At 28.8% G+C, this 12197-nt stretch overlaps 2 protein-coding genes across 4 annotated transcripts; one reads left to right on the forward strand and one right to left on the reverse strand.

The window, feature by feature from the left end:
• The first annotated feature begins 2101 nt into the window (after positions 1-2101).
• flr (actin-interacting protein 1 flr) lies at positions 2102-5501 on the forward strand. Its single transcript, XM_015513316.2, has 14 exons — positions 2102-2369; positions 2433-2554; positions 2631-2721; positions 2782-2929; positions 3009-3189; positions 3252-3407; positions 3473-3601; positions 3669-3773; positions 4103-4205; positions 4314-4528; positions 4593-4712; positions 4789-4953; positions 5102-5252; positions 5336-5501. Exons 1-14 carry the CDS (start codon positions 2354-2356, stop codon positions 5443-5445), a joined length of 1812 nt encoding a protein of 603 aa, XP_015368802.1. The 5' UTR covers positions 2102-2353; the 3' UTR covers positions 5446-5501.
• LOC107165199 (cyclin-dependent kinase 20-like) lies at positions 3841-9033 on the reverse strand. Of its 3 annotated transcripts, none has more exons than XM_015513327.2 (6): positions 8698-9031; positions 7914-8102; positions 6805-7074; positions 6291-6518; positions 5987-6148; positions 3841-4977 (listed from the first exon to the last, which is right to left on the reverse strand). In XM_015513327.2, exons 1-6 carry the CDS (start codon positions 8872-8874, stop codon positions 4972-4974), a joined length of 1032 nt encoding a protein of 343 aa, XP_015368813.1. In that variant the 5' UTR covers positions 8875-9031; the 3' UTR covers positions 3841-4971. The 3 variants fall into 3 exon arrangements, with proteins under 3 accessions (XP_015368813.1, XP_089075655.1, XP_089075654.1); XM_089219529.1 differs by having other exon boundaries at positions 6041-6148; positions 8698-9030; XM_089219528.1 differs by lacking the exon at positions 3841-4977 and having other exon boundaries at positions 5978-6148; positions 8698-9033.
• Positions 9034-12197: the final 3164 nt, after the last annotated feature.

Below are 12197 nucleotides of genomic sequence, written 5' to 3' on the forward strand. Positions count from 1 at the left end.
TGTTACACGGACTTACATTTTCTATCAAAAATGTTACATGACTGTTATTAATATGTAATATTGTTTTTTATTTATAATACTATATCATTTTACTCTCAAGAAAATTTAAATATCGAAAATAAACTTACAATGAAACTATGAAACATGGACAATTTTGTAACTAATAATTTGACAAAGAGTAAATTTAACGTAAATATGTCATTACGCGATTGGGAGATTATAAGACAGGCCTGAGATAACTAAATAATGAGGATTTGGTGTCTAACTCGTAAATAATATCTTAAGAATTCAGGAGTATCGAATTTAAAAATAGTACCCACTTTACGATTTCCATTAAATACTTTTTTGAATAAAATTGAATTATTTAATCATTAGCGTACTTATTCAACCGTAGCACGTAGCATATAGATACAATAGACCGTGGTTCCACAAAAATAATTAATAGACAACAATCATTATTGTGTATTTGGTAACCGGTAAAAAATACCAAGGAAAAAAAGACTATTGAAGTGTGGGCAGGAATAACGTGCTAGTAACATTTTTTCAATTTTCTATATAACGTGCTATGAAGCAATCTCGATTTATATTAAGAATCGTAAAATAGTGTATAAACTTAAAATGGCCATTATGTAGTAGTATTATAACATTTTTCGCTTTTAATAGTTCTTAAACAATTAACGAATTGCAACATAACATAGCACGTTATATTCCCTCCACCATTCAATTTTTAAAAATATTTTAATTAATTATCAACAAAAATTTAATGATATCAAATTATTATTATTAAACACTCCAATATAATATGAAAGTATGGAAAGTTAAATAACTCAAAAACTACTTATTAGAATATTGATTTTAATTTTTAATACATCTAAATTCTTAAAAAAAATATCCCTTCAATAATTTATAATAAAAAGGGAAATTCTCATTTGAAAAATAAAGGTTTGTACCGTCACAGAAGACCTTAGGTCGTACATAAAATCTCAAGAATTTGAAAATACGGCCTTTGAGTAGTTATATTTAATATCTCAAGTTAACTATAGAGTTCCTCCTCGTTTCTCTATAGGTCACGGTATCTCTTTGTAATTCCTTTTCATCATACCACAGAATAGATTAAATACTATGGTAAGAATGATCCAATTTATCAATGCGTTTGGTGAATGAGCTTCCTACTTTATTTAATCTATCATTAAATTATATTATGTGTTTTGTTAATTATTATTATGTCTTCGAAATGTTGTATTCTTTTAGTTGTATATAGACTATTAATTTTAATTACTTTCTGTTATAATTTTTTATATTCTTTCGTTTTATGTAAAATGTAATTACACCTTTAGGCCTCGTTCCCATAATATAATATAATATTTAAAGATTCCAAAAATCAGCTTATGAATAACCTCGTTATTGAAGAAAAAAAGTAGGTAAGCGTGTGTTTGGTGAATCATCCTACATTTTGAATTTAGTAGCGAATTTTCAGTGATTATTAATTATCTGTACTACTTTTTGCCAATTTGTATTCGTCAATTATTGGGACTTGGAAATTAGGAACCATTATTAATTGATGAGGCCGATATTAATTTTATTATTACAATATCCGTAATTCATACAGTCGGAACTCGGAACACTCGGATCCCAACTACCAAACCAATTAATTGAATTAATGTTATATTACCGCCAGCATATTAACTATTAAGGGACGTAACGGCCATGCGGTATACGTATACCGGTCCGCCTGTCGTTCACCATTCACCGCTACCAAGTAACCACATTGGTTAACTTGTGTCTTGTGTGTGAGTCTGTGTGCATTCGTCGTTGTGCCGTTGAAACATCGCGAGATACAGATAAGAAATCAATAATAAGTAAGCTTCAGCGACTTTCTCTACTCGGCGGCAGACACCATAAAATGTCCTTTGCGGTCGTTGCATTATGTGCACAAATGCACAATAAGTGCACCGTGACAAACAATAATAATTTATCATCATTTTAAAATTATACGAAATAAATTATTTGCTATTCCTTATATGGTAATCCTGGTCGACTCGCTACAGTTATCTTTATAATAATAATAATAATATGCTTATCATGAGTTGAGAATTCAGAGCTTAGACATATCAGGTTTCGTTAGTCTGTGCGAGAATAAAATAGTTACACATTTACATTTTAGTATTTTACACACTAAAATACCTTACGAACAACTAACAGCCCCGTCGTCTCGTTATTATTATAGTTTTATTATTATTATTATTATTTCTCTCGTAATAGGTTTGTTACACCAGGATTCGGTGTTTACTCATCATTTAGTAATTTATTAATTATTAGTGCTTCATTTTTACCTACTACAGTATCATACACAATGTCCTATTCTAACAGTGAGTCATCTACACAAATCATCTGATAATTGACCAAAGTGTAATTTTACCGTTTGATTATAGAGTACATATACTCAACACTACCACGTACTCAAAGAGGGCAACCGATTGTTTTGGGTAGCGATCCTAAGGGAAAAAACTTTCTCTACACAAATGGTAATAGTGTCATTATACGTGATATTGAGGTGAGCCTTTGTATTTTGTTTATTGTCAATAAACAATTATTTAATTTGTGTTTCGTTTGTTTCACTTATTGTCAAGAACCCTGCGATATCAGATGTATACACCGAACACTCCTGTGCTGTAAATGTCGCTAAGTATTCCCCAAGTGGATTTTACATTGCATCTGGTGGTATGAGATCATATAAAATATTTAAATTAAGTATTTGATTGATTAAAGTTATAATTACAGATCAATCAGGAAAAGTAAGAATTTGGGATACTGTGAATAAAGAACACATACTAAAAAATGAATTCCATCCATTTGGTGGGCCAATTAAAGATATTTCTTGGTCTCCGGACAATCAACGGATGGTGGTTGTCGGTGAAGGCCGAGAGAGGTACATAAGATCATTTAACTTTTTATGTTATTTATTAGTTATTATATTTATTCAAATATATTATATTTTATTTTTATAGATTTGGCCATGTATTTATGTCAGAAACTGGTACTTCAGTTGGTGAAATAACAGGTCAATCCAAACCAATTAATTCATGTGATTTTCGGCCTACCCGTCCATTTAGAATAGTGACTGGTAGTGAAGACAACACAATTGGTGTTTTTGAAGGTCCACCATTCAAGTTTAAAATGACCAAACAGGTAAATTTTATCTATACTTAACTACAACTTGGTACCTAACTCTTTAATTTTGTGCATTACAGGAACACTCAAGATTTGTTCAGGCCGTACGCTTCTCGCCCAATGGTAACTTTTTTGCATCAGCAGGTTTTGATGGTAAAGTGTTCTTGTATGAAGGTACTAATGCTGATCTTGTATCTGAAATTGGTAGTCCTGCACACAAAGGAGGAGTTTATGGAGTAAGAAAACATCTACTAATATATATTTAACTGTAATTTTTTTACGTTATATTGAAAAATAATAGGTTGCTTGGAGTGCAGACAGTACACGTCTATTAACATCCTCTGGTGATAAGACTTGCAAGTTGTGGGATGTTGAAACAAAATCTGTTGTTAGTGAATTCGTCATAGGAAACCAAGTAGAAGATCAACAGGTTTAATATTTTTTTATCAGATAATTTATTATTTATAAAGGTATTAACTTTTTGTATATTTCAATAGGTTTCTTGTTTGTGGCAAGGAAATTATTTATTAACCGTCTCTCTTAATGGTTTCATTACATATCTAGATGTCAACAATCCTGAAAAACCCATACGAATCATTAAGGTAATTCAAATAACCATTTTTAATTTTTAAAGATAGTAAATTTCCATAAAAAATTTAGAAAGTTGAATTCATTGGAAGCGGAAGTATTTTTTATTAATTCAAATTATAACTTATCTTCAAAAACTATGATTTATTTATTGAATATAATTTGTGTTCGTATAATATCATACTAAGATAGTTTTATACATTATAATGGAAATATTTTAAATTTAATAGAGTAAAGTAAAAATTAAATTAACATGTTAAAACTTTAATAGTTATACATCATTAGATTATATCATTGATCATTAATTTAAGAGAACTAAATTACACTTTTCATAATTATTCAGGGTCATAATAAACCAATTACTGTATTGGCATTAAGTCCAGACCGTAGTACTATTTATACTGGTTCCCATGATGGCAATATTACAAACTGGAATGCTGTAAATGGTAATTTTCAAATTTTGAACATAAAATAATTTTTAAAATTTTATATTTTATTATTTCCTCCAGCTAAAAAAAATATAATTATTATTAATTATTGTTAATTACAACTAGGTGAAAATGACAGAGTAAAAGGTGTTGGTCATGGAAATCAAATCAATGGAATGAAACTGGATAATGATTATTTGTACACATGTGGGATAGATGACAGTTTTAGGCAAGTTGACATTAAATCCAATTCTTACACAGACTTGCAAATCAAATTAAATGCTCAACCAAGAGGAATGGACTTTAACAGTAATGTGATTGTCACGGTTACAATTAAAGAGGTTATACAAAAAATATTTAATGAACATAATAATAGTATTTCTAATATTAACTTTTATATGTTAGATAATAGTATTAAAAAACGAAAAAAAAGTATTTAATTTGCCTGTGGACTATGAGCCTTCTGCTGTAGCTGTTAGTCCAGGCGCTGGTTATGTTGCAGTTGGGGGAGCATTGGATAATAAAGTAAGTGTACATAACAACTTAAAACACATACACTACACTCAATGGTCGTCATGGTCTAACTGATAAGTAATCCTAGGTTCACATATACAAGATTAATGAATCTACTTACTCTTTGGAATTTGTCACTGAGTGTGATCACTTGGGACCAATTACAGATTGTTCATTTTCACCTGATGGAGAGTACTTGGTAGCAAGTGATGCAAACAGAAAAGTCATTTTATATAAAGTACCCGAATTCAATGTAAGTAAAGTGAATACTTCAAATCTGAAACAATCATTATACTATTTATTTTGTTATTTTTGTTTACATTGGAAAGTCGGTAAGGAATATATAATAATATTAATTTTTATTGACTTTCAGTAATTTTGTTTCTTTTTTTATACTTTAGCTGGCACATAAACAAGATTGGGGCTTCCATAATGCACGTGTTAACAGTGTGGCCTGGTCACCAAATTCAAAACAAGTAGCTAGTGGAAGTTTAGACACTACTATCATAGTATGGAGCGTTACTTCACCAAACAAACATACAATAATAAAAAGTTAGTATTAAAGCTTTTAGTTCATGTCAAGCTGTGACGTTTTTTAATACGATGATATATTTATATATTTATTATTTTTTTAGATGCTCATCCACAAAGTCAGATTACACGTGTACTGTGGTTGGATGATGAAACTATAGTCTCGGTTGGACAAGACTGCAATACAAAAATCTGGAATGTAACACCCATTTAATCTGGTAATTCAAGCTGAAAATCTACAATTATTAAAATATACTATATATATTTATAGTTGACTATTTATTTTTATTTATTTATTTTAGAATTGTTAATTAACCTATAGGTATTTTTATTTTTATTTTTTTATTTTTAATGAAGTTAAATCCAAAAAATGAAAAATTTGCACTCACAAATAAATGGTGTCCTATTATTATTAAATAACAATTAGGTTTATGGTTTTGCCAATATTATAGATTTCAATCAATTATAAATATATTATATTCATTTTTTTTTTTCAAAAGTGTTTATTTGTTATTAACCATTTTATTTTATAGTTTTCTAATTTCTTTCTATACTTTAATAAATAATTTGCATTTATATTTTTCTAATGTGGAATAATAAAATAATAACTACTCTGAAACAATGTTTTTTTTTTTAGTTTTAATAAATTAATAGATGAATATATTATAAATGAAAAGTATCTTTGTTAATTGTCATAAGTTTTTAATTTAATGTTCCAAAACAATATTATGTTAGTAATTACAAATTTACATCACCTCATCAAGTATTTGGTATAAACAACTAAAATTTTTTTCCAAACTTTCAATTACTTTAGTTGGTTTAGGCATAAGTTTTTGTCTATGATCCTTTGGTGGTTTTGGCATTAGATGTTCTAAGCATGGCAATGGTTCATTAAAAAAATATGGATGTAGTAATGCCTAGAAAAATGTTTAAAATATTATATTAGTATTTAATCTGTTAATTTTCCATGGTACATACAGTTTAATAAGTTTAATTAAATAGATATTTTGTTTTCAAATAGTAATTTTATAGAAAAAAATAATTGTTATCATTAAGTACCTCTTGAGCATTCAATCTTTTATCGGCATTGTATAAAATTAATTTTCCTAGTAGATCGACTAACAATTCATCAAAATCAGGCAACAATTCATTTGTTGGTACTGGATTACAGCGTGTGAACTTGAGTTTATTGTAATCTGGCATTTCATTCCTATTTGGCCAAGTTTCATCAGTCGGAGTCCCTAAATTATGTACAACGATGGCAATCTGTTCCATGTCAGAATCTCCCTAAAATTGTAATAACTGTTAATAATATTTTATGTTTCACAAATAGAGGTCAACTATTGAAATTTAAGAGATTTGAAAAATTTTTATGGAGATATACAAGTCAAAAATTAAAATGTTCTCATCAACATTGTTGATAAATATAATGTATTTCAAAAAAATGCGTAACTCTAAGAATTTTAAGGCATTGGATTCACAATAACCCCTGAAAAGGTATTACAATTTAAAGGTAAGTGGCAATTGCAGCCCTGCAGTTTGTAATGTTTGAAAGACAAACAAATCGTCTAACCGCGAATAAAGGAGTTTTCATTTGCATCTCTGCTAAAATACAACCAACAGACCACATATCTATTGATTGGTCGTAGTGAACAGAGCCAAACAAGAGTTCGGGAGCCCGGTATCGGCGCGTCGCTACTTGGCCTGTGTAACATTGGCTACTACGTTGATCATCAACATCATCATCGGCAGTCGAGGTGGACAGGAGCAGACGGCTCAAGCTGAAATCCGCTATTTTCAATACGCCCTCGGAACTTATCAGCAAATTCGCCGGCTTCAGATCCTAATAAACACGGACGACGAGATTATAAAACTTGTTATTTGTATCCAACATCAACAAAAATCCTACAGAGTGGTTGTTATATTAATTTGTACATAAGTTATTTAGAATTAAAATCTAGATTCAGTGATACATTTTGACTTGGCTATTAATGATTTTAGTAAAAAAAAAAAAAGGTAGAACGCATTTAGAGAACTGGTCAATCTAAATTATAAATATAAACTATTTAAATATTAAAATGCATGCATTGTATTGTGTAGCTATAAGCTAGGTACGTATTAAAATAATAATATAATGATTATTCAATCTTTTGATACAATTATGTATCTTAATTAATAATTAATAGCAGAAATGTATACCTATATGTAATGGTTGTATTTTATAATTTGGTATATTGGCCATAAAATCTAAGACTTAATAAACGATACACCTACGCAAGACACTGAAATTCTTTTTTTTAAGTTTAAAAAAAAGAAAGTATTTTACAGTTTTAAAAATAACTAATAAAATGTATGACATTTGTTCATATTTTTGTTAAAAATTTCTTTAGAACCTTTCTCGAGTTAAGATATTATTCTACCTACTCGTCCTACTCTAAACTATTACGATTACCTGCGACCTACATAATAAAACCTTTTAATCTTCATCTTCTCTTTCCAGCGTTTCAATATTATTCAGATTTCAGTGTTGTATCGATTTTAAGTATATTTTATAATGGGAATTTCTAATTTTAGTAAAAATAATTGTTAATCATGTTTCAAAGAATACATGTATGTAAGTAAAAATAGAGGAAAAATTGTGTTATTTTTTCCCGTGACTTATTCTATAGTTGATAGTTTTACCCTGTGTATGATTTTGGTGGCATGCATATGAGCGACACCGGCGAAGAGCATATGAGCGTATGTCTTCAGATGAGAATCGTCGAGCCATATGTCGTCATCGCACAACATCTCTGGTAAGCCAGATGCCATGAATTCAAGTACCAAGTAGAAACTAAAACTGTGACAGAAATGATCCAAAAACTTTACGACCTGAAAAATGGCAAATAGTTTAGGAGCCTATTTTATTACTTTTGCCTTTAGGCTTTAGGTATCTAAAGTATGTTGCAACATAGATGGAGATTTAGTCAGGCACGATTTTTTTTTAGGGGGGGGGTTAACGTGAATTATTAAATTTCTATAACATTTAATTTCCCTAAGGAGAGGGGGTAGATAAATTGCCATCGACATCACAATATCATAAATAAGTTACAAATAAGAGACTTAGGGGGGGATCTATATCCCTCGTAAATACACCACTGAATACAGCCTTTACGGAGAGGGAAACCCATGAGCCATGACCTACGAACCTCGCATATTTTAAGTTATCGATGTCATAATATTTTTGTTCCCTTAATTATCATATAAATATAATAGTTCTATAATATTAAACGCCGTGTGCATCGACAAAAATATAGAATTCAATTCTCAAATAACTAAACGTTTTTCAAAAATTATGATGGCCCTAACAAAGGTGAAATTGTCTGGGTTAGGTACATCGAGCGACACTATGATAAGCCCCGCTAGACCAATCTCCACATGCACCACTGGACCATTGGCTGGTTTTTAATATTTATATATAACAAACGTAATTGGAATCCAGCGCTTTCAGTGATTCGATTTCACGCAGCAAGTTCTTTGAAGCCTTGTCCGATGAACGTACGCACTTAATGGCGACTATTTTACCGGTAGACCGTTCCATGGCTTGAACCACTTGTCCGTGTGTACCTTCCCCGATCCGTTCCAACATTTTATAATTTTCCATCGATGGTTGTAATTATTTAAGTATTGCTATTGTGAAGTTGTAATAGATAATAACATTGAAAATATAAAACTTTTATAATGGCTGCAATGTTTGTACACAGTGTACAAATGATATTGTGTTCACCTAATGTTTAATATGGTTGGCACGGCAACAATGAATCTACGAGCGACCATATTATTGCTGTTCCGTTGTATTTTTGTTCAATCAATTGAAAAATAAGTACTCAAATGTCATTTATAGTGGCGCAGAGGGGTATAATAACTAATAATAGCACACACAATTAAAAAAAAGTTAACCACCCATCCCACCCTTTTTATATTTTGAATTAAATCCTTATTCCATAATTTTACTAAATGTATTCAATTATTCTTCCATATTAATCACATGCAGTAGTTCACACATTTAATTATAATAGACTATTATATAAGTTTATATTTTAAATTTATTAACTTCCCTGTAATACTATAGTAAATGACACCGCTATACTACACTCATCGAGAGTATTGGTAATATAGTAATATAATTATATTAGTAAAACCTCTGGATAGCGGACACTCACGGGAGTGGCATAATTTTCCACTATTGGGAGAAATTAATAAAATAATATGTATGTATTTGTCTGAAAATTTAAATTTTATTGACTTTTCAAAAGAATATCTTATTGTAGATGTATCGTTATATAATTTATTACAATTATTTAGACGTAACAAACTATATTGTACAAAATTACTTATTGAGAAAAAATCTGAAATTTTAGATTGTTTTTTTCCTTGTATTGCAATTTCCTCGAAATTAGACTGGAGTTGATTAACTACTAATGACAATGAAATCGCATCACTCTTATTGAGACAAAATATGTTCAGCCTATTCGCTAACTGCAATGCTTCTTTGAGAGTTATTTTTTCTTCGTTTACAACGTCTGTCCGTCTGTATACTATCTTCTTCTTGTTCTACGTCATATTTTTCATTCTCACTCAATGCCATCATTGATTATGTCTTCAATGTTCAATGATAAGTCTTCGATTTGTAGGCAATCATCTGTAGAAGATAATAGTCCGGTGCATTTGTTGGACATATTGTCGAAGCTAGTTTCGATAACTCATTATTCAAATCTTCAATTTGTGTTGAGTTACCAATATTATCTGACCCCGGTAACGCACCATTTTATAAAACATTTAGCGACTCTTTCCTTGTTTATTTTTTTGATAGTCGCTGTAGTCCACATAACTGCCTCAAGAACCGTCACATTAAGGTTTTTTATATTTCCGTTGTCTATATGGACGAAATTACGTGTTTTAAAAGACTAATGCGGTAGAGAATTTTGAAATTGTTTATAACTCCTAGGTCAAATGTTTGGCAAGTTACGTTTGGTGGGAAGAATGCGAGTTTCACATTCTGTAAATTCAAATGGGGATGACTATAGTCGCATTATCAAGAAAAAAGATATAACCTTTCGGTTTCGGCCTTGCATTTTTCTATAAAAATTCGATAACCATCCTAACATTAATTATTCTTGTGTCATCCAAGCTTTGTTGTGATCACAACTGATCCGGTAACGATATGGATTACCAAACAGTAAAATATATCATACAGAAATATTTTTTCGTACCACTGGCAAACGCTACCACGGTAGTGCGGTACGATAAACAAGACTGGACATTAACGAGATAAAAAGTTAAGTTACTTTTAACTAAGTTAAATAACGAGTTAACTTTTTTTTCAGAGAAACTTCTAACTTGACGAGTAAATTTTTTATTCTGTTCTTCAATAACTTATGAGTTAATTTGTTTTATGCGCACGTTAAGTTAATTTTATTCCTGAACAGTTAAAAATATTTTCAATTTTATAAAAATTAGTCATATAAAAACAAAAAATAATAATTCAAAATATTAAATATAATATTAATTAATAAATTTATAATTATAGTATTATTATAATATTAGGTATATTGCATATTCAGTCTCACAGAATATAATACACACCAATATTATAAACTGAAATTTTATAAGGGTAACTGCGTCATAAATAATTGAAAAATATAATTATTTATTTTCACTTTTCAGTATCCCATACATGTTTGTTAGCTCATTACAGATAAGTCATTACTGATTACCTATTACCTACATAATCATTAATATTATTACTTATTGATAAGTAATTATAATATTTTATTCATTCTTGGAATTAAAATTTAAAAGCAATCACATGGCCCATTGGTGCAAATAATGAAAATCCGTAGTTGCGACGTAGCGTAGTTCATGCCATTCATATAGACTCTTGGTATTTACTATTTTCCTAATTAAATAAATGAACAAGCTATTTAAGCTATCAAATGTTTTATTCTTAGTATTGAATAATATTTGATATTATAAATTGTGTAACTAATTAATTATTACCTATTACCTGCAATTAATTATATTCTATTATAGTATTATTATAATATTTAATATAGTTGTGGAGTCCTGGACTATTACTTAAATAAAATTGTGTACATAAAAATAGTAAAAATTTTTTTTTTTGGATTTTCTTGGATTAAAATATAATATAATTACCAAAAGTAATTAATTTTAATAAATATATTTATTTAAAATTGTAAGACATTTATTGAATTACTATGTTATTATTGTTAGCTTTAAAAAAGATAGGTTTAATTATTAATTTTATATGACAAAAAAGTAACTAGTTTTTAAATAAGTTAAGTAACTTTTACAAGTTAAAAAAATAAAAGTAACTTTGTAACTTTTAACTTAACTTAAATTTTTCTATATTAACTTAACTTAACGAGTTTAAAAAAATACTGTTAACTTGCCTAGGCTTTGACGATGTATCAAATACACATACAAGAATTTTGTAGTTCATATTACCTCTCCATTTATTGTCAACAATATTTTTTGTTGATAGCTAGGTTTGTAAAATGAATCTGAATATTTTTGTGTAAGCCATTTTCCTCCACCAGACGATTTTTCGATAAAAACTATACTTTACTACCTTAATATTAATTTAAAAAAAAAACAGTTTATCAACATTATAAAAATTAAGTAAAATATAAGATTTATGTTGTAATATTTTTAAATAATATAATCCCAAACTATTTTAAACTATTTCATATTTGCATTGTCATACTCAAAATACAGTTTTTAATTTTTATAATAACTATTACTTAGAAAGTCAGAACTCTATTCAAAATAATTGATTACTCTGATCACATACATTATAAGTTCAACATTATGATAGGAACTGTTTTATTTATTCATTTGATAATATATACCTACTTGGCTACTTTCATATTTTCATATAATCTGTGAATTGTCCCACGAAGCAAT

Source organism: Diuraphis noxia, unplaced genomic scaffold (genome assembly GCF_037042655.1).
Source record: "Diuraphis noxia isolate RWA-SAM2 unplaced genomic scaffold, SU_Dnox_SAM2 contig0002, whole genome shotgun sequence".
Lineage (NCBI taxonomy): Eukaryota > Metazoa > Arthropoda > Insecta > Hemiptera > Aphididae > Diuraphis > Diuraphis noxia.